The sequence below is a fragment of the Equus caballus genome, chromosome 30 (genome assembly GCF_041296265.1).
Source record: "Equus caballus isolate H_3958 breed thoroughbred chromosome 30, TB-T2T, whole genome shotgun sequence".
In the NCBI taxonomy this organism is placed as follows: Eukaryota; Metazoa; Chordata; class Mammalia; order Perissodactyla; family Equidae; genus Equus; species Equus caballus.
In genome coordinates, this window is record NC_091713.1 from 34,314,435 (window position 1) to 34,335,147 (window position 20,713).

At 41.6% G+C, this 20,713-nt stretch overlaps 1 protein-coding gene across 7 annotated transcripts in view; it reads left to right on the forward strand.

Moving 5' to 3' along the window:
* NEK7 (NIMA related kinase 7) overlaps nucleotides 1-20,713 on the forward strand; it is a 160,936-nt gene that overhangs the window by 6,066 nt on the left and 134,157 nt on the right. The window contains exons 2-3 of one of the 7 annotated variants that reach the window (XM_070255985.1): nucleotides 16,440-16,686; nucleotides 17,495-17,591. The exons of 5 other annotated variants lie outside the window; for them this stretch is intronic. In XM_070255985.1, the coding sequence (XP_070112086.1) occupies nucleotides 17,560-17,591 (32 nt within the window). In that variant the 5' untranslated portion in view covers nucleotides 16,440-16,686; nucleotides 17,495-17,559. The remainder of the gene's footprint in view (nucleotides 1-16,439; nucleotides 16,687-17,494; nucleotides 17,592-20,713) is intronic. One more of the 7 variants, XM_070255986.1, reaches the window with a different exon arrangement.

Consider the following 20,713-nt stretch of genomic DNA (forward strand, 5'->3'; position numbering starts at 1 on the left):
GTTTCCCTTGCCTGGTCAGACATGGTACTTGAAAATATTCTACTAAGACCAATGTCAGAGTGTACTGCCCATGTTTTCTTCTAAAAGTTCGTGGTTTCAGGTCTTACATTCAAGACTTTAATCCATTTTGAGTTATTTTTTGTGTGTGGTGTCAGATAATGGTCTACTTTCATTCTTTTGCATGTGGCTGTCCAGTTTTCCCAGCACCATTTATGGAAGAGACTTTCCTTTCTCCATTGTATCTTCTTGGCTCCCTTGTCGAAAATTAGCTGTCTATAGATGTGTGAGTTTATTTCTGGGTTCTTGATTCTGTTCCATTGATCTGTGTGTCTGTTTTTGTGCCAGTCCCATGCCAGTTTGATTACTATAGCTTTGTAGCATATTTTGAAATCAGGGAGTGTGATACCTCCAGCTTTGTTCTTTTTTCTCAGCAATCCTTTGGCTATTTGGGGTCTTTTGTTGTTCCATATAAATTTGAGGATTCTTTGTTCTATTTCTGTGAAAAATGTTGTTGGAAGTTTGATGGGGATTGCATTGAATCTGTAGATTGCTTTAGGAAGTATGGACATTTTAGCTATATGTATTCTTCCAATCCAAGAGCACCGAATATCTTTCCATTTCTTTGTGTCTTCTTCAATTTCTTTCAACAATGTTTTATAGTTTTCAGTGTATAGGTCTTCCACCTCTTTGGTTAAGTTTACTCCTAGGTATTTTATTCTTTTTGTTGCAATTGTAAATAGGATTGTATTCTTATTTTCTCTTTTTGCTACTTTGTTGTTAGTGTATAGAAACACAACTGATTTTTGTATGTTGATTTTGTATCCTGCAACTTTACTGTATCCATTTATGACTTCTGAAAGGTTTTTGGTGGATTCTTTATGTTTTCTCTATGTAAAATCATGTCATCTGCAAATAGTGACAGTTTCAGTTTCCTTTCCAGTTTGGATCCCTTTTATTTCTTTTTCTTGCCTGATTACTCTGGCTAGGGCTTCCAATACTATGTTAAATAAGAGTGGTGAAAGTGACATCCTTGTCTAGTTCCTGTTCTTAGAGAGTTTTCAATTTTTCTCCATTGAGAATGATACTCACTGTAGGTTTGTCATATATGGCCTTTATTATGTTGAGTACTTTCCTTCTGTACCTATTTTATTCTGAGTTTTTATCATAAATGGGTGCTGTATCTTGTCAAATGCTTTCTCTGCATGTACTGAGATGATCATGTAGTTTTTATTCTTCATTTTGTTAACGTGCTGTATTGCGTTGATTGATTTGCAGATGTTGAACCATCCCTGCGTCCCTGGAATGAATCCCACTTGATAATGGTGTATGATCTTTTTAATGTATTGTTGTATTCGATTTGCTAGTATTTTGTTGAGGATTTTTGCATTGATGCTCACCAGTGATACTGGCCTGTAATTTTCTTTTTTTTAAATGTTGTCCTTGTCTGGTTTTGGTATCAGGGTAATGTTGGCTTTGTAGAATGAGTTAGGAAGCTTCCCCTCTTCGATTTTTTGGAAGGGTTTGAGAAGGATAGGTATTAAGTCTTCTTTGAATGTTTGGTAGAATTTACCAGGTAAGCCGTCTGGTCCCGGACTTTTGTTTTTTGGGAGGTTTTTAATTACTGTTTCGATCTCCTTGCTGGTGATTGGTGTATTCAAATTCTCTATTTCTTCTTGATTAAGTTTTGGAAGGTTGTATGATTCTAAGAATTTATTCATTTCTTCTCAATTATCCAATTTATTGGCGTATAGCTTTTTGTGATATTCTCTTATAATCTTTTGTATTTCTGAGGTGTCTGTTGAATTTCTTGTCTTTCCTTTCTGATTTTATTTATTTGAGTCTTCTCTTTTTTTCTTGGTGAGTTTAACTAAAGATTTGTAAATTTTGTTTATCTTTTCAGAGAACAGCTCTTAGTTGTTGATTGTTTTCTATTGTTCTTTTTAGTCTCTATTTCATTTATTTCTGCTCTGATTTTTATTTCCTTCCTTCTACTGATTTTGGGCTTTGTTTGTTCTTCTTTTTCCAGTTCCTTTAGGTGCACTGTTGGATTATTTGAGGTTTTTCTTGTTTGTTGAAGAGGGCCTGTATTACTATAAACTTGCTTCTTAGAACTGCTTTTGCTGTATCCCATAGATTTTGGCATGTCATATTTTCATTTTCATCTGTCTCCAGGTATTTTTTAAATTTCTCCTTTGATTTCTTTGTGGACCCAATTGTTGTTCAGTAGCATTTTGTTTGATCTCCGCATTCTTGTGGCTTTTCCGATTTTCTTCCTGTAGTTGAGTTTTAGTTTCATCCCATTGTGGTCATAAAAGATGTTTGGTATTATTTCAGTCTTTTTAAAATTTATTAAGACTTATTTTGTGGCCTAATATGTGATCTCTCCTGGAGAATGTTCTGTATGCATTTGAGAAGAATGTGTGTTCTGCAGTTTTTGGATGGAATGTTCTGTATATATCTACTAAGTCCATTTGGTTATTGTGTCATTTAAGGCTAATGTTTCCTTATTGATCTTCTGTTTGGATGATCTATCCATTGGTGTAAGTGGAGTGTTAAAGTCCTGTACTGTTATCGTGTTGTTGTCTGTTTCTCCTTTTATGTCTGTTAATAATTGCTTTATATATTTAGGTGCTCCTGTGTTGGGTGCATAGGTATTTACAAGTGTTAGATCCTCTTGTTGGATTGTTCCCTTTATCATTATGTAGTGCCCTTCTTTGTCTTTTGTTACAGTTTTTGTTTTAAGGTCTATTTAGTCTGGTACGAGTATTGCTACCACAGCTTTCTTTTCATTGCCATTTGCATGGAGTATCTTTTTCCATCCTTTCACTTTCAGCTTGTGAGTGTCTTTAGGTCCGAAGTGTGTCTCTTGTATGCAGCATATATACGGGTCTTATTTTCTTATCCAGTAGGCCACCTGTGCTGTTTGCTTGGAGCATTTTGTCCATTGACTTTTAAAGTAGCTGTTGATAAGTATGTACTTAATGCCATTTTGTTACATCCTTTCTGGGTGTTTAGTGGTTCTTCTCTGTTATTTCTTCTTCTATTCCTCTCTTTCCTTGTGGTTTGATGGCTTTCTTTAGTATTATGTTTGGGCTACTTTGTCTTAATTTTTTATGTATTTATTGAAGATTTCTGGTTTGTGGTTACCATGAGGTTCATCTATAATAGTCTACATATATAGCAATCTATTATATTAAGTTGATAGTCTCTTTAGTTTGACCTCTTGCTACAAGCTCTACTCCCCTCTTCCCACATTTTATGTTTCTGATATCACATCTAACCTCTTTTTTTGTGCATGTGTGTCTGTTACCCTCTTATGGAAATAGATAATTTTAGTACTTTTGTCTTTTGATCTTCATATTAGTGTCACAGGTGGTTGCTGTGCTACCTTTACTGTATATTTGCCTTTACCAGTGATTTTCTTGCTTTTCTTTCTTTCTTTTTTTTTTTGATAATTTTCTTATTCCTATTTGTGGCTGTCTTCTGCTTTCCAGTTAAAAAGCCCCTTTAGCATTTCTTGTAAGGCTGGTTTCTTGGTGATAAACTCCTTTGGTTTCTGCGTGTCTGGGAAACTCTTATCTCGCCTTCCATTCTGAATGATAACCTTGTCAGGTAGAGTATTTTTCCTTTCAGTACTTTAAATATGTGGTGCCACTCCCTTCTAATCTGTAAGGATTCTGCTAAGAAGTCAGCTGATAGCCTTTTGGGGTTTCCTTTGTACTGCCTTTCTCTTGCAGCTTTTAGGATTCTCTCTCTATTTTTAATTCTTGACATTTTAATTATAATGTGTCTTCAGGTGGGCCTCCTTGGGTTTATCTTGTTTGGTGCTCTCTGTGCTTCCTATACCTGGATGTCTGTTTCCTTCCTTAGGTTAGGAAAATTTTCAGCTATTATTTCTTCAGATAGATTCTCTGCCCCTTTGTCTCTCTCTTCTCCTTCTGGCACACCTATAAAACAGATGTTAGTGTGCCTGATGTCCCAGAGGTCCCTTAGAATGTCCTCATTCTTTTTAATTCTTTTTTTCTTTTATCTGTTCAGCTTGGGTGATTTCCTCTAGTCTTTCATCCAGCTCACTGATCTATCCTTCTGTATTATCTAGTGTGCTATTTGGTCCCTCTAGTGAATTTTTCATTTCTAGTATTGTATTCTTCATTTCTGATTGGTTGTTTTTTTAATATATTCCAGTTCTTTGTTGAAGTTCCAACTGAGTTCATCCGTTCTTCTCACAAGATCAGTGAGCATCCTTATGAGTTTTAATTTGTACTCTTTTTTAGGTGGATGGTTTATCTTTATTTCATTTAGTTCTTTTTCTAGGGTTTTATCCTGTTCCCTTGTTTGGAATATATTCCTTTGTCTCCTCATTTTGCCTCTTTCTCTGTGCTTATATCTATGTATTAGGTGGGTCGGCTATGTCTCCCCATCTTGGAGAGGTGGCCTTATGTAAGAGATGCCTTATGAGGCCCAGCAGTGTGCTTCCCTCTCATCACCAGTTCCAAATGTTCCAGGAGTGACCTCTGTGTGGGCTAAGTGTGTCCTTCTGTTGTGGCAGGGTTGCTCTTGTTGCAAGTGCGCAGGGAGGCTAGGCTGTACCCCTGTCCAGCTGCTTGTAATGCTTGGCTTTGTGTGGCTGCTGTGGACCCTTCAGTTACTTTATTGGGCATGGAGTGCCCCCGCACAGTTGGCTGCAGGTCTAACAGCACATTCCTGCTGCAGCTTTTCTGTTAAGTGGGTATGCCCCAAGTGTGGCTGGTTGCTAGGCTCACGGACTTAGAGTGGCTGTAGGCCTCTGTCCTGCAAGGCTGTTGTCAGCTCTCAGGGTCGCAGCTGATGAGCCCGGCCCCAGGCATGGGAGCACCCAGTTGTTTCAGGCTTTGGAAGGTGGGGCTGATCCCCTGTGTGGCTGTTTGAGAAGTGCAAGTCTGCTGCAGCTGACAAGCCCCACCACCTGCAGGGCCACACCCTCCTTCAGCACAGACCTGCCCTGTGTGCCTCTCCTGACCCAATGAAGTGGACCCATTTGCCCCACTGCAGAGGCCCCACACACTCCACCAATGCAGGCATGTCCCTCATGCATGCCTTGCCCCACAGAAGTGGACCCACTCACCCCACCTGTATGGGCCCACAATTTGCCGGAGGGCTTGCTTTTGGGTCTGGCCAGTCCCTAGGATGGGCTGCCTGCCCTGGCTGAGCTGGGTTAAATCAGTGCTCTAGTGAGTGGGGCAGATCCTGGGCTAACAGTCCAGAGGACAAACCCCAGTGGCATCTTCCAGCATCTGTGTTAGCAATCCACTACTAGGTCACAGTAATGGCTGCCGCCAATGTCTCAGTCCCTGGGGAGGTCTCACCTCTCACTGAGAGGTACCCAGAGCCCATCAGGTAAGTCTCTGTTCACCAAAGGACTGTGCACCTTCCTTTCTGGTGATTTTAGGTTGCCTTCAGAAATGGGTGAATTTGTGTGTGGGCCCTTTAAGAGCAGGCTTTTTCCCCCCCTTCTGTCTGCTAGGTTTTCTGAGGATATTCCCTGTTGTGGTTAATAGCCAGGAAAGCTAGATATTATGACCCTTGTCTTGGTTGTGCTGAGTCCAAAAGCTGCTTATTGTTGTTAATGCTCTCCTGCTCAGATCTCCTGCTCCTCCAGGGAAGGCTGTGTGTCTTACTATTGCTCCCAGCTGTCTGTGAGGCGCCATGCTCAAAGGTGGCTTTTTTCTCTCCAGAAAGGAATTTCTCCCTCTTCCACTTCAGTCAGCACTCGCTTGTAGTGGGGGTTCTTTTTATCCCATTTTCAGTTCTCTCTCAGGGGCAATTATTCCAACAGTAGTTGTAAATTTTTTGTGTCTGTGGGAGCAGGTGAGTTCAGAGTCCTCCTACGCCGCCATCTTGACAGCATTTCCTTATCTAAGTCTTTTATAGAAGACTTTTTTTCCAGTAAAAATACCACTGGAAAGTCCTGTGTTTTTGGGAGGGCGTACAGTCAGGACGTGTGTTGGGGGGTACCCCTTCCCTTGGCTGTGAGAAGAACTGGCTGTAGGCTGAGCTGGGTGCAGCCGCTGAGAAGCAGTGGAATGGATTGGAAAACGCAGTAGCTTTGCAATCACACAGTCGAGTTGCCCAGGCCTAGCCCAGAGGGGCTTCCAGGCGTGCTGGAATATTGACCCCTGAGTTGGTCAGATGTGGCTTTCAGAGCTTCCAGCCTCATTGCCACCAGCTGCTGCCAGCTTCTTCTCTTTACTGGACCTTGCTGCACAAATATTATCATTTTCTGTGATCACTATGATGTGAAAAAGACTAAGCCCCAGGTTTGTCTCCTGCTTTGTGACCTTAGTTGAGTTTCTTGGTTTGTTTGGACCAGTTTTCTCAGCCTAGGTAAGGTTGCTTTGAGGAGTATGTGAAGACGTCTTTGTAAAAGTTGGGTGTTAGGCTTAGCAAGCATTAGCTTCATTTCACCCATTTCTCTGTTAGGACCTTCAGCTGTGGGCCACACGTCTCTTGTTCTCAGTTTCTTCTGTTGACAGGCCCTGTTGCCCCCTCTGCCCAGCCCAGCGTTGTCAGAGTGGGCTCCTGCTCAGCTTGACTGCCATTTCTGCTTCTCGGCTTGAATTCTGCCCCTTCCTCTTTGCTGATTTCCAGATTCACAATTTCATGGTGCCCACGTTAGAGTTAGTGTTTTTATGATTCTTTTTGGAGGTGGGGAGAGGCAGTAATCCCTTTCCTCAGGTAGGAAAAAACCACAAGAGGCTTTGGCAGGTTGTATTTTGGACAGCAGAAAATGAGGGTTGCAAAAAGATCCTTAAACTGATTTTGCCATTTACAATGGCAAAATTAAAACTCTTCTTTCTGGTGTACTTACAGTTCTGTTTTATTTTTTTGTTGTTGAAGTATTTTCCACAAATCCTCATATTTACCTGGCAGATTACCATAATTTTCATCATGGTCGTAACCATAACAAAGCCATGTATCTTGTATTATCTTTGGGAAAATTGAATAGATATGTTTATGAGAAATTGTTACAGTTCCAAAGTGTGAGGGATTCCACATTTTCCACTGCCTTTTTTATTTAACTGCTGGATCCTATATTAAAATAATGTGATATGTTTGCATACCATCATGAAGACACCCAGAAATGGACAGTAGGTAATTTATTTTAGGCAAATAGCATGTCCTTATTCCAAACAGTTTATTTCTAGGCATGGTTTCTTATTCAACAAATATGGGTAAATTGCAGGATATTATACAAGAAGAATGCGTATTGATGGATTGATTTTATGGAAAGAAATTGATGTTTTTTGTTTTCAATTTCTTATGGCAGTCTACAGATTTCCTTCCTTTATTTTCTTTACAGTCTTTGGTCTTAGAACACATATAGAACAGTATGGCGGCAGGTGAGGTATTCAGTGAAAACTGGCGTTTCTTAACATTTTCAACATACATCTAAAATAAAGGTGTTTTTGGTGAACATCAGCCCTGAGCTAACATCTGTGGCAATCGTCCTCCTTGTTTTCTTTTTATATGTGGGTCGCTGCCGCAGCATAACTTGGTGAGTGTTGTAGGTCCGTGCCTGGGATCCAAACCTGTGAACTTGGGCCGCCAAAGTGCAGTGCATCAAACTTAGCCACTACACCACCAGGCCAGCCCCTAAAATAAAGTTTTAATAAAGTTTCTACACTTGGTAAATTTTTGATTATAGAATGGCATATTGTTTTCAACTTCACTTTGTCATTTTATGACCTGGATTGTTTAAAATATCAGCTAACTGGTAAAGAGTTGTGTTTTATTCGACAGTTCTCCATTTACTCTTCTAATCATTCTCTCTTTTTTGTTAAGTAGGAAGGAATTTATTACATTGTACTTAATATTGTGTTTGATGATTGGGAGGGAGTGTGAGCGTCCAGCAAAGTTCCCCATACCAGGCCACCGAGGGAACTGCTGCCTCTTCTGTGATGAGAAAGCCGCCAGTATGGGACTGCACAGCCGCTGCCCTGAGCAGGACACAGCCGCAGTAAGGAAGGTGCTGCTCTTTGGGGCCCCAGCACCAGCCCTTGACTGCTGTGGTCCAGGAAATGGATGCTCTGGGCCCTGGCTCTTAACACCTGTTGTAGTTACTAGGGCTGCCCCAACAGATGTCCACAAACTGAGCAGGTTAAAACAGCAGAAATTTATTGTCTCATGGTCCTGAAGGTCAGAAACCTTCAGGTGTCCATGGGGTGGACACAGGGCCATGCTCTGTGAAGTCTTTAGGGAGAATGTGTCCCATGCCTTTTTCTTAGCTTCTAGTGCTGGCAGAAGTCCTTGATGGTCCCTGGCTTGTGGACGTATCACCCCAATCCATCTCTGTCACGTGGTATCCTTCCTGTGTGTCTGTCTGCCTCTCTCTTCCTCTTCTTATATACAGATTTTTTTTTTTTTCTGGGAAAGATTTGCCCTGAGCTAACATCTGTTGCCAATCTTCCTCTTTTTCAGTCTTCCTCCCCAAAGCCGCAGTACACAGTTGTATATTCTAGTCGTAAGTCCTTCTGGTTCTTCTGCATGAGCCGCTGCCACGGTGTGGCGACTGACAGACGGGTGGTGTGGTACCGAACCCGGGCCGCCTGAGTCGAGAGTGCCGAACTTTAACCACTAGGCCGCCGGGGTTGGCTCTCTTCTTATGAAGACACCAGTCATACCGGGTTAGGGCAACGTAATGACCTCATCTTTACCTCTAATCCGCTTAAACTTAAAATTTAACAAGAAAAATCTGTACTTTGCCTTTTAGATTCTTTACCCTGCAAAGCGTTTTTAGATTTCTGGTCTTTTTATTCTGTTCTGAACAGAACGTCTTCAGGTCGTTCAGAGATTATACCTGAGAGACAGAGGCACCAGAGCTGTCCTGTCCATGTGTCGTCTGTGCTCAGGGTTCTGTTGCTGCCACGAAACAGCTGTTCCAAAATCTAGTTTTCCGTTTACCATTACAATCTTGTAGTTTCCCTCAGGCGACCTTAAGTGCACAATTCACTAAATCCAAAACTTTCAGAACTGGAAGAAACTGATGAATTGTCTAAACTGGCCTTTTCATTAAATGTGTGAGTAAACTGAACCCCGGGGTTGGAAACTTGCTAATCCATGTTCTTCTAGATTCCGTGACCGTCATATTGCCTTGTGTGTTACCCTTGTACTATTCTGCACAGTGTTTTGTTTTTTTTCACACTTCGCCTGAATTAGCAGCATCCTGCTCGGTTCATGTTGCGTGCTCGACAGACTTGCTGTTAGAGCGATGACATGGTACCTGTGATTTCACGTCTCGGGGCCTGGATTCAAGTCGGCAGATATTGGCGTGCCTGATTGTGCAGTGGTGAAGTATTTCTCTAAAATAAGGAACATCAGGGTGTGTTGCTATATCCTCGCTCTGAAATAGGATCAAAGGAGAAGAAATTACCATTATGGAGGTTAGTCCCAGGAAGGATCCCTTAGTTAGAGGCAGTAGGTAGGATAGTAAAGGCCAGAAAGTTCATGGATGGTCACAGGGTTGCCTGATCAATATTTCATAAATATGTATTTCGTTATATTAGATGCCTTGAGTCCTAAGAGCCAGCTTTCCTTGAGTGTTAATCGTTTTAGTATATCAGAAACTTACCTGCCCCCGTTCCTTCTTGCGTGTTTGCCTTAAGTGTCTGGGACCCCACTGATTTGCTTCTCCCTCTGCTTTCTTCTTCTCACTGTGACTCAGAGATCCTGTTGGGCTGGGTTCCCTTCATCTGGAGCTGTGCCTCTCTCTTAGAAGTTGGTTCTCGTTTGTTTGGTTATTAGACACGTTCCCTGTTTCAGTCAAAATCCTGCCTTGCCAAGCAGAATGGTTAGAAGTTAATCACATCAAACCAGAAGGGTTTATTTCATGATTCCTTGAAATAGTTATATCTCTTTATACATTGAAAATAATTTTTACAAAATTTGTATGTCTGTTCAAGAATATATAGGTGACCTTTTTGCCATTAGCAAGATAAGTTGCATTTTCAAAGCATTTGTCCTATTGCTCTGTTTCTCAGACTACGGTCAGCCTGTGTCAGCGCTTCTGGTTTGATAAGTGTGTGCATTGGCATTTTAAAACAAGTACCCTGGGTGATTTTTACACACAGGTTCGGAGAGCGGCAGGTCTGTGATGGGAACCTGCATTTGTAGAGTCCTGCAGGTCATTCTCACATAGCTTGTTCTCAGGCCGCACTAAGAAATGCCGTGTGGTCTTTTTAAAAAATGTTTTTAAATTTAAAAATGATTGTTTATGAGAGTCCATTTTTTGTGCTAACGTCATTTCCGGCCAGAAGTGTGCAGCCCTTCGGAGTACCTCACACCTGATAATCGGACTCTTGCAGCGCATGTCACCATTGTCCCAGCACAAAGGCTGGATTGGTGTTATTGAAATCACTGTTATAAATCAATTAAAATAAATTAGCTAAAGAAGTGTAAATATTTTATAAGTAACAACTGAGTAGTAACATGAGAAAATTTCACTTCAAACAAGTGAAAGAAAATCATGCGTCTGAGTGTTAGTTTTAGTTCTGTCCCCGCCGAACGGTCCCGTGTTAATGCACTGCTTGTGCTGCCTGCTCTTCTCACCATTTTTGGCATTTCGAAGGTGTTTCTCTCGGCGGGGTGTGAAAGCTCACCACTTCCCGTAAGCTGAGAGAGTTTGCTCTGTGCTCATGGCACAAGCCCTGTGCCTCGCCGTCAGGTTTGGCCTCTCGTCCCCGCTGCCGGAGTTCTGCCTGCAGTTCTCAATCTTGCTCCTGGGCTTGGCTGCACCACACTTTCCTGTCTTGCACATCTGGCCATGCTGGCAGGTGTTCAAGAACATCACGATGAGTCGATGAGTAACCTGTTCCTTTTCCATGACTGTCTTATTTCCATTGATAACAAGGGGCTGGTGCTTGAGTTCCTTTTAACTTCCCTCCTTGACAGGAGATACAGGCCTTTGCATGCATGGTATGTTCTCGAGTCAAGAAAGCCTAACTCGGTCGCTTTAAAACGACTTTCTGTAAGTGATTTTTTTTTTAACCTTTTTCTTTGATTTGGAGCTTATAATCAATCCAGGCCATTTTTGTTCATAACCATTCCTATTCCCCATCCTTTTTTTTTTTTTTTTTTGATCTAATAATAAGAGGCAGGTTGACATAGAAGGTTTTGGAAGTCCTGGATTAAGTCCAGGTGTTCATTTTTACATCTTTTCAAATGCCAAGCACGGATCTGACACTTAGTGTGCGCTCAGTTCATATGCACAGAATGCAGTCTTCAGAGTTAACTATCTGGCCTCTGAGGGAGCACTGATAGTGTGATTCATGGTCCAGATGACGAACAGGAGCCCAGGCTGTAATGATGTACTGATGAAGAAGAGTTAGGAAAGGCTGGGACCCTTGTCTCTGGGAGTGTGGTCCCTGACTGGGCAGTGCTGTCATTCTGAGGCCTTTTTTGTTTGTGGGGTGGGTTCTCATCCTCTGAATGTCAGTATTTCCACTGTAAGACACAAACACCCATTTTTCTTCCTTGTGAGCTTTGTGGGGCGTTTGCATATGCATTTGAGACTGTTGGAAAGATGATCCCGTTCATTGCACAGCATTTGTTGTTAAACTTGGTTTCCAGTCGAGGTGCTCTTTCTCTGAATTTGGAAGGCATACTTGCCCGAGAGCAGAGGGTGAGATCATCTGATCCCTGGAGATCTCCAGCAGCCATAAGCTGAGTGATTCCGTGATCCTGTTCACTTTAGGATCCTTTTTCCATTTGTTCCCTTCTTTTCTCCATTTTCCTGCTGGCTCTCACCTATTCGCAAGTTGAAGGAAGAGAAATTTGGGGGTTGTTGGTAGGTAGCAGAAGGTGAGTAAACAGATATTCTAAAGAAAGATCTAGCTTTATGCTTTTACACTCTCAGTTTTGATTCATTGAGAACATGGGAGCACAGGAATGACACCCAGTTTTAATGGCTCCACATTGGGACTTCCGCTGTCCGCCTGACCCCAATCAACCTTTCTGGGTTCATTTCTTTATACTCCCCTATATTTTAGTCACATCTGACAACTCACCATTTTTTTTGATAAATTTTGTACCCTTTCTGCCTTTTCTGCTTTATTTCTATGCTTTTCTCACTGCTTTTAATGCTTATTTTCTGCACTTCAAGTCTTCAATCTCAGTGTATGAAAATCATCTTCATCTTTTAAGGCACTGCTCGAATATTATACAGAAAATATGAAGAAATCGTCCTTCTGCTTCTTAAGGCCTTTAGTACTTCCTGACTGTCCCTGTGGTTCTGCTTGTCTTAGCTTCCTTCCTGGAATATAAACTTCTGGAAGATGTGAATCATGTCCTGTACATACTTGTGTTTCCTGCAGGGCCTGGGACCATTCTTGTCAGAACTGGCCATTCAGGGAATGGCAGATGACTGCATCCCAGCAACTCTGTGGGGCAGAAGCTCTGGGCAGATCGTGGCACTGAGAGAATGTCCAGAGCAATTGAGCAGTTGCTTTCAGGGAAGTCTAGGGTGAATGCCAGGCACTTGTCCCCGCAAGGCCCATAGGCCCTAGTATGAGGGAGGTCTTACCATGTGGTACAGAAGAGGGTCTGATCTGCAAGTGTCACTGTCAGGCTATTGAGAGATCTAGTCTGAGACTCGGGCTTGGATTTGACTTCTGAATTTTAAGTTCTGAAAGATCTCAGAGTGGGGCGAGATGGGAATCAGAACTAGGAAAAATGAGTGTGGCAGACATGAATTTGGTGGGAATGGGGGGTGGGGGTGTAGGGTCAACACAGAGACCATTTGGTGGTTAGTATAAGTTGGAGGCTTGGGCAACAAGGAACAAAGTAAGAACTGAGTTCCTGGAATTAGGACGTGAGGCTAAAACAGGACCAGTCAGCTGAAATTGATTTGAAGCTGATTTACTGAACTGTTCGCTAGGTGTCCTTGTATTTCCCTTCCTTAGGGGTGGCCCTAAGTGGTCTGTAAAGGGGTAGGGAACTGCTCTGCCGGTAAAAGGCACTTACTATATATTTGCCAAATTAATGCCATTTAGACGTTCTAACGATCCCCTCATGGAGAAAATGTTGAGCTGAGTCAAAGAAAGAAATAACTAACTTAATACTTGAACTTATTCCTTTCTTAAGAATAATTGCTAATTCGAAATGATGGAAGATTGTCATTGGATTTGTGGCCATCAAATGCTGACATGGTGAAAGGTGGTTCTACTTCAAAACAGATAAATTTTATTTAGTATCTTTTCATAGTTTTCACTGCCAGAAGTTTAAAAGAACAATCACAATGCCAATAATTATTTTAAAAAACGTTTAAAGTACTTAAAAAGGGCCTGTGCCAGATGGACCAAAGACAGATGTATGTTCATGAACTAATGAACACATAGGAAATTCACCTGGAAAGGTACCTGGAGATTGACCCTCTCCTCTCCTGTGATATGATTGTAAAGAGTTACTTGTACCTTTCTGTTGTCAAATTTTGATTTTAATAGCAATAAAAGCTGTAGTGCTTTGAGATCTCTTTATTTGGTTCTTAGTTAATGGCCGATCAGGAGCTAGCGTCCAAGTAGAATCAAGATTATTATAAAAGGGACCTTAGATAGATTTGTTCAAAAATGTTTGGTCTATGAGCTGTATGAAGAAATTAAGTTTAGACTTGAAAATCCAGACTTCGGAGATAGTATAGTGTACTTTACCAACAAAAAGAGTTATTTATTTTTTTATCAACAGAACCCCCTTTAGTATCTTCTTTCCCCCTTTTAAAATTTAAGATTGAGTTAACCTTATTTATTTATCTATCAATGCATTTTTTTAAGAAATAGTCCCAACACCTACTCGCTTCTAGGCAGGTTTTTTTCTTGCTTAAAGTCCTTCAGTTATTGTCTTCAGAATAATTTCCAACCCTCAGTCTCTTAAAAATACAATTGGGCCCTTGGTTCTTGGCTCTGCTGCCTGCCGCGCTCCTGTCTTCCTGCACTGCGGTGGCTCCCTGGCTCTTCCATGCTTTGGTCAGGAATGGCCTCCTCTTTTTGGCCTGGTTAGCACCCACACATTCTGTGAGACGCACCTCAGCTGTCTTCTCTGCAGGGTCCTGCCTGACCCGGCAGCCTGCTTAGGCACCTTCCTGTCAGCTCTTGTTAGCAGTTCCCTGTGACGGTGTCCGTCGGAATAGTGCTTCCTTATGTTGTACAGTATGTGTCCCCTGTGGACAACTTGAGGGACCGGAATTGCCCTTGTCCCTTTTGTATTCCTGGCAGCTAAGGTAGACACATTGGTTGTGCTGGAAAAAATGGCTTACGGAATGAGTTGGAGAAGATAGGAGAGATGAGGGGTCCAGGACAGCCCCCAGTGTTGGCAGGGGCGTCTGATAGATGAGGGTACCCTTCATCTCCAGTTCTAGCACCCTCCCTCTCCGCACTTTGAATAGCTGTGGCTCTTTATTGAAGTGGGATGAAAATAAAGAAATTAGAGACTCAACTTTCTTGCTGATTCTTAGGACATTTTATTTATGTCATGGTATTTGCTGCCTCTGGAGGCAGGGGTGTAGAGGTCTTTCACTAACCATAAAGAGGGATCATCTTTCCTTTTGGTGGAATATTTTCTCACTTGTTGGCGATTTTGACTGTCTTTGTAGTCTTTCGTAAGCAGGAGTATGGTCATGAGTTAGGAAGAGCAAACTTAGTCCCAGTGTGGTTTTAGAAGTCTTCTCATATCTCTATACAAATATGCTTGCAGCTGGCCTTTACATGTCATTTTGGTGCTAAGATTGTCATCTAGGGCCTCCTGTGCATAGAACCTACAAATCTAATGAATATTGAAATGGTATAACTTCCTGTGCTTGGCTAGGGAAAGGGGGAGTTGAAATACTCTAAGATATAAGGGATTACAGGTTTTGCCTTTGTTATAGATAAAGTTCTCATAGTGTCTCATGGTGAAGAGCAAGGGAGAAGAAATATTAACCAGACCAGCTTAGAATTCAGAGTTCTACTGTTTAAGCAGCGAGTATAGAATAGCTTCCCCAATTCTCATTAAATCTACATTCATCAAAACTAACCAAGTTAAGAACAAACCACGGCTTCTTTGTGTGGTAGGGGGCAGGTGGCTCTCTCATGTCGAGTTTGGGATGCTGTGGGATACGTGAGTGACACTGTCTAACGGGCAGTTGATTATATGTAACTTGAATGTAACAGTGAAGTCTGGCCTGGGGTGGAGCTCTGATGTCCTGGGTATGGGAGGGGGTGATGGAGTACGCCTGGAAGCAGATGAGTCTGTCTGGGGAAAGTGTGTTAGGGGTCTTGTTCGTCCTGCTCACTTACAAGGGCAGTTGCATTAAAAGGCAAATAAATACTCAACGAATACTGGGAGACACTAAAAGTTAACTCGGGTATTGCTGCCTGACTTGAGCTCTAAGTATAATATGTAAGGTATTTTTTTGTGAGGACCCAAATAATACCATTTCCAGCCTTAATAAATCTGTGCTTTTATTTTTAAAATTTTTTTATTTTATGAGGAAGACTAGCCCTGAGCTAACATGTGTGGCAGTTTTCCTCTGTTTTTTGTGTATGGGACGCCTCCACAGCGTGGCTGATGAGTGGAGTAGGTCCATGCTCGGGATCTGAACCAGTGAACCTGGGCCCCTCAAGTGGAACATGGGGAACTTGAACCACTTGGCCACAAGGCCGACCCCCAATAAATCTGTGCTTTTAAAGCCTCTTACTGTATGCCATCTTTCTGAGATTTTATTCTTTAGTTACAGGAATACATTTTCATAGATTCAGAAGGTTTCTGAAAGCAGACTTTAATAGATATCAATTATATAGTTCCATTTGAGTGTCTGTAAGTCTATAGTCACTATTAATTAGATTTTTAGTTTTTTTGTGAATCCTTTTGTCTCATAAAATCCTAGATTGCTTCATCAGCATAACATTATGTTTGTTATTCCTGCTATTAATTTAAAATATTAATCCTTATGCTTTGGATAGTGTCTTCTTCGTAGCATCCTAGTTTCACATGATAAGTGTGCCAGAGAAAGCACATTTGTTTCTAGTCTCTGTGTGTGTTAGAAGACACACGCATGAAGTTTGGCATGATCCTGAGGCCCGTGCGTGAAGGAGCAGGAGAGGGATGGCAGGATGGTGCAGGTCGGGACTGAAATCCTTTGGCAGAGTTCGGTGAGAAAGTTTGCTTAGCCGCTGCCTTGGTTAGCTCTGCACGGTCCATTCAAAGACTAGTTCAGTTCTAGGATGTCAAGAAGAATGTAACAGCAATTGAATTGAGTTTCTCAGAAGGTACATTTTAAATCAAAGTGTAACCTAATTTATCTTGTTAAGTAAGTAGGTTGAAAAATTTTTCTATTAAAAGATAGAACAGTTTTGTGTAACTGTGAGCCAGTGGCTTCTACATACTTGCTTTTTTCCCCTCTTTTCTTAATTTCCTCTTTTTTCCTCCCCCCCCAGGAAGATTTGCCTTGAGCTAACATCTGTGCCAGCCTTCCTCTATTTTGTATATGGGTCGCTGCCACAGTGTGGCCACTGACCAGTGGTGTAAGTCCCCTCCTGGGAACTGAACCCGGGCCGCCAAAGTGGAGCACACCACACTTAACCGCTGGGCCACCAGGGCTGGCCCTTAATTTCCTCTTAATTTGAACTTGCGTTGGAAGTCTGTGCACAGTACAAAAGAGATGAAGCAAACGCAGAGATCCAGGTATTATTCCTCTTTCTTTTTTTGAGGGGCGAGGACGGGCAGGAGGAGGGAGAAGGCAGGGGTTTTTGCGGAAGTAAAGTAAAACTCTTAGATGTGTTTTGTTAAACATTGATTATGTCCTGCTAACCTAATTCTCCCTTAAATAGACCCTGTTGTTGTGACTAACTCAGATCTTGAGGCTGTGGTGAGGACCTGGTAAAGGTGGATGCAGAAGTTCCCTGGAGGGGACCCCAGGAAACCTGAGCTGGGGAGATTGCTTTACTACTTAGCTCCAGGCCCCCGTTTCCGTGTCTAGTTTTTAGGAGCATCAAAGGAAGGAATTGATAGGAAATCTTGTAGAACTACTTTGTGGTTTACTGTAAACCGTAGCATGTAAAGAAAAGAGGGTTTTGGGAGTCGAATCATCACTGCATAGAGCAGTGTCTGTAATAGAGTAGGTGTGCACAGCGAAGGAAGAAACGGAGCAGGTTTCTTTACAGGGGTAAAATCTAAAATCATGTGTTAAATAGAGATTTAAATGAGAAGTGTTAATTTTTTTGTGATGATTTTTGGTTAGTGAGTACTTGTTACAAGACCAAAGGCTGTTAAGACAATGACCTTATAATAAATAATTCATGCAAATGAAAGTATTTCCAGCTACTAGCCTCTATTCCATAGGGCCTTATCAGCTTTGTTATGAAAGAATCCACTAGTCTGCACTATTTGGTACAAGGAATTCAGTAGGGTGTTTTTTTATAGTGAAGTTTGGAAGTGGGTCCAAGCTCTTTATCTTAGCTCCTTACGGATGTCCGATGTCCGTCTTTTGCAGCGGATGGTGCCGTTTGGTTAGCAGGCATTTTCTGGTGTTACAGCGGAGTGGCTGGCTTAGTAATCATGTCCTTCTGCCAGGCTTTAGTTGTTGCCAGGTGAGTAACCGAATGACGTGGCGGGAGTATAAGGGAAACTGTGTTTGTAACAGCCGTCTCTGCCCGCCATTCCCCTAAACAACTAGAAAGTCTACCCAAAGCTTTTTGGACACTCTTCTTGGAAAGGGCTACATAGGGATTACTTGTCGTTTAGGGAAATTCTTTTAAGCAGAAGAAATATTACTGTCTTGCATTTGAGTACCACTTAACACTTTTGAGCGGGATTGATACTTCATTCTTCCAGGTATTTGTGTGCAGTAGGAAGCGCCTGTCCTTGTTATTCAGAGATCACAGGGATTCGAGACCTTGCTCTGTCATCGGATGCTCCGTGCTCCTTATGAACTTTCTTTCAGAGGGAGGTGAGCGGGACTCAGGAGCGTGGCTTGTCTTTAGTCATTCAGAAGTAGATGCTCTTGTGAATTTGAACTAATCAGGTCCTGATGGTTAGACCTGTGTTCTTTATAACTCCTTGTTTTCTAAATTTGATTATTCAACAAGTATTTATTGGATCTTAATATGTACTGGAGGTAAAAAAAAAAAATGAGGAGGAAACAGCTTTTGCCCTTAATTCGTAGTTGCTAGTGTGGTAAATGGGCAGGACCTCAGATGGACAGATAACTGATTCCTTAAAACACGCTAAGACAAATACACAGAGAGGTGTTTTACAAAGGGCTACCTGAGCACAGAGCAAGGTTGGCTGGGCAGACTGGCTGGGAAGCTATTTCATAAGTTGTGGCACAGCCTGTGTCAGAGGCACATGGGCATGAAATAGCATGGCATTTGGAGGAAGTGCAAGTGGCTCATTAAGGTCAGAGCATAGGATTTATAAGGGGGAAAGTGCTGGCAAATAAAGAGCAAGGCTAAGAAAAGTGGGTTTCATTCCTTAGAGGGTTTTAGGCAGGAGTTTGACCTAATTAGATTTTCATTTTAGATAGATCATTATGGTGAGTATGTATAGAGTAGGAATTATATCCAGAGTTGGGAAGAGCAATTAATAGGTTATAATAGCAGCAAGAATCATGAGAGTCTGAGATAAGCAGAGAGATGTGTGGGAGGTAGAATTAATAGGAGTTGGGGACTTACATGGAGGTGAGGGAGTCAAAGGGTCTGGGATGACCTAGGAACTGTGTGGGATGACGGGGTTGCAGTGCCATTCACTAGGAATGGGAATACGGAGTAGAAGGGGTTTGAGGTGTTCAAGATTGTAGACATGTGTGTTTTGCCTGTCAGGCAGAGAGATCCAGGGGAGCTCGAAATGAGGTTCTGGAGCTCCCGGTTCATAGATCATCAGTATGTAGGAGGCAGGAATGTGCCAGCTGAAAATGCATGGTTATTGATTTGAATAATCAAGGGACTCACCATTCAAGGCAACCTGAATGAGAGGGTGAGTAGAATCCCTTATTGATCACACAGCAAAGGTGTGTTTGTGTGCAAATGAAAGAAGCAGATAGAACAGTTTCCTCACCACGCCCTTTGTGGAGCTGATTCAGGCTGCCAGCTTGATGTAGTTCTGGCAGGGCCTCAATTAAGTAATGGTGAGTACTTAACAGTGCTTACCCAGTTATTGATGAAAGTAAGTCATTGGAACTAGGATCTTCATCCAAGAAACTGGAAGGGATCAAAATGTTCTCTTTAGTATCACAAAATGCCGGAAGGAATGGAACAGTCACTTCAGAGTTCTGCAGAGAACAAAACAAAGGTTTGTGGCTAAAAAATTGTGTATACAGCCAAGTTACTGCTCATTTGTGATGAAAATGGAATGGTATGTTTACATTTTCAAGGGTTAGAGAAAATGTATCACATGTGTGCTCTTTAAAAAAAATTACTTGAACACGTACTATAGGAGAAAAATCTAAATTAAGAGTTTGGGAAAGGACGTCTTTGTACAAAAGCACTGGGAATAATAAGCCTTGAAACAAATTAAATGTAGAAGCAAAACTAAACAGTTGTTATATACGATTGGAAATAGTGCAAAAGGCTGGAAGTAACTTAGAAAGATAGATTATGGTTATAAAGTCTATAATATAAGAACTTGGGGATGAAGCATTAGGGGAGAGTAATGGCCTGATCTGGCCTTGGCTCACCTGATCGGATTGTGTATCATGAGGTGGATTTCATTTTTCCTTTGATCATCAGCCAAAAACTGGTTAAAGGAAGACAAAAAAACTTGGAAGTCACCATTAGTAGAATTTAAAATAGGAGAGGATATATGTTTGTTTTCTAAATAGCTGGACAAGATTGAAGATTACGGCAAGAGATGAAAAAATAAACAGCAAGGAAACAAACAGCAAGATTATAGAAGACAAGTATCAATAGAACAATTTACATACAGGGTATTAAATTTCCCTTTTAAAAGACTGACTCAGACTGAGAAAACAATCCTCAGCTACGTGCTGCTTTCAAAAGATATGCCCAGAACAAATAAACCTAGAAAGGTTAAACATAAAAAGGTGGACCAAGATTTATAAGGAAAACATAACAGAAAAGACAGAAGGGTAAGAGTGTGAATTCCAAAGTAGAATTTAATAAAGAAAACCACTAAATAAGATAAAGAACAGTTTTTTAAATTGACTCAAGATGTAGTAACTGATAGACCAACACCTATGGGAGATAAAGGTGTATGAACTGCCTTCACAACAGACTTCTAGGCCCAATTTTTAAATTCTTTTTAAAATTAAATGAATGGGAATCTTCCATTTCGTGCTCTTGAGTTAGTATAGTCTGAATACCAAAAATTGGACAAAAGGAGAACATTTAGATCAAATATTGATGAAACCACATTCAGCGAATTCCCAGCATTCCCCAAGATAGTAATAAAAGTTCTGCGGGAGAGTTCTGTGGCTAGACATGTTTGGAAGAGTGTGCCCACGGTCCTGGTTAGGACGGTCACCGTCCCCTAAGAAAGCACATTAAGATCCCTGAGAAGTCTAGCCCAGGATTTGGTCAGCCCGGTATTTTGTAGATTCGTTTGACCGTGGACCCCTCTTTCTTTCTCTCTTTTTTTTTTTTGGTCGTAGAATACCAGTTCACAACTCTGGGATTCTGGTGTTTTAAGGAGTAGAGCTTGGGGAACACTTATGAGTATTGGTGCACAAATCTGTAGTGAAATAAAGACTCATGGG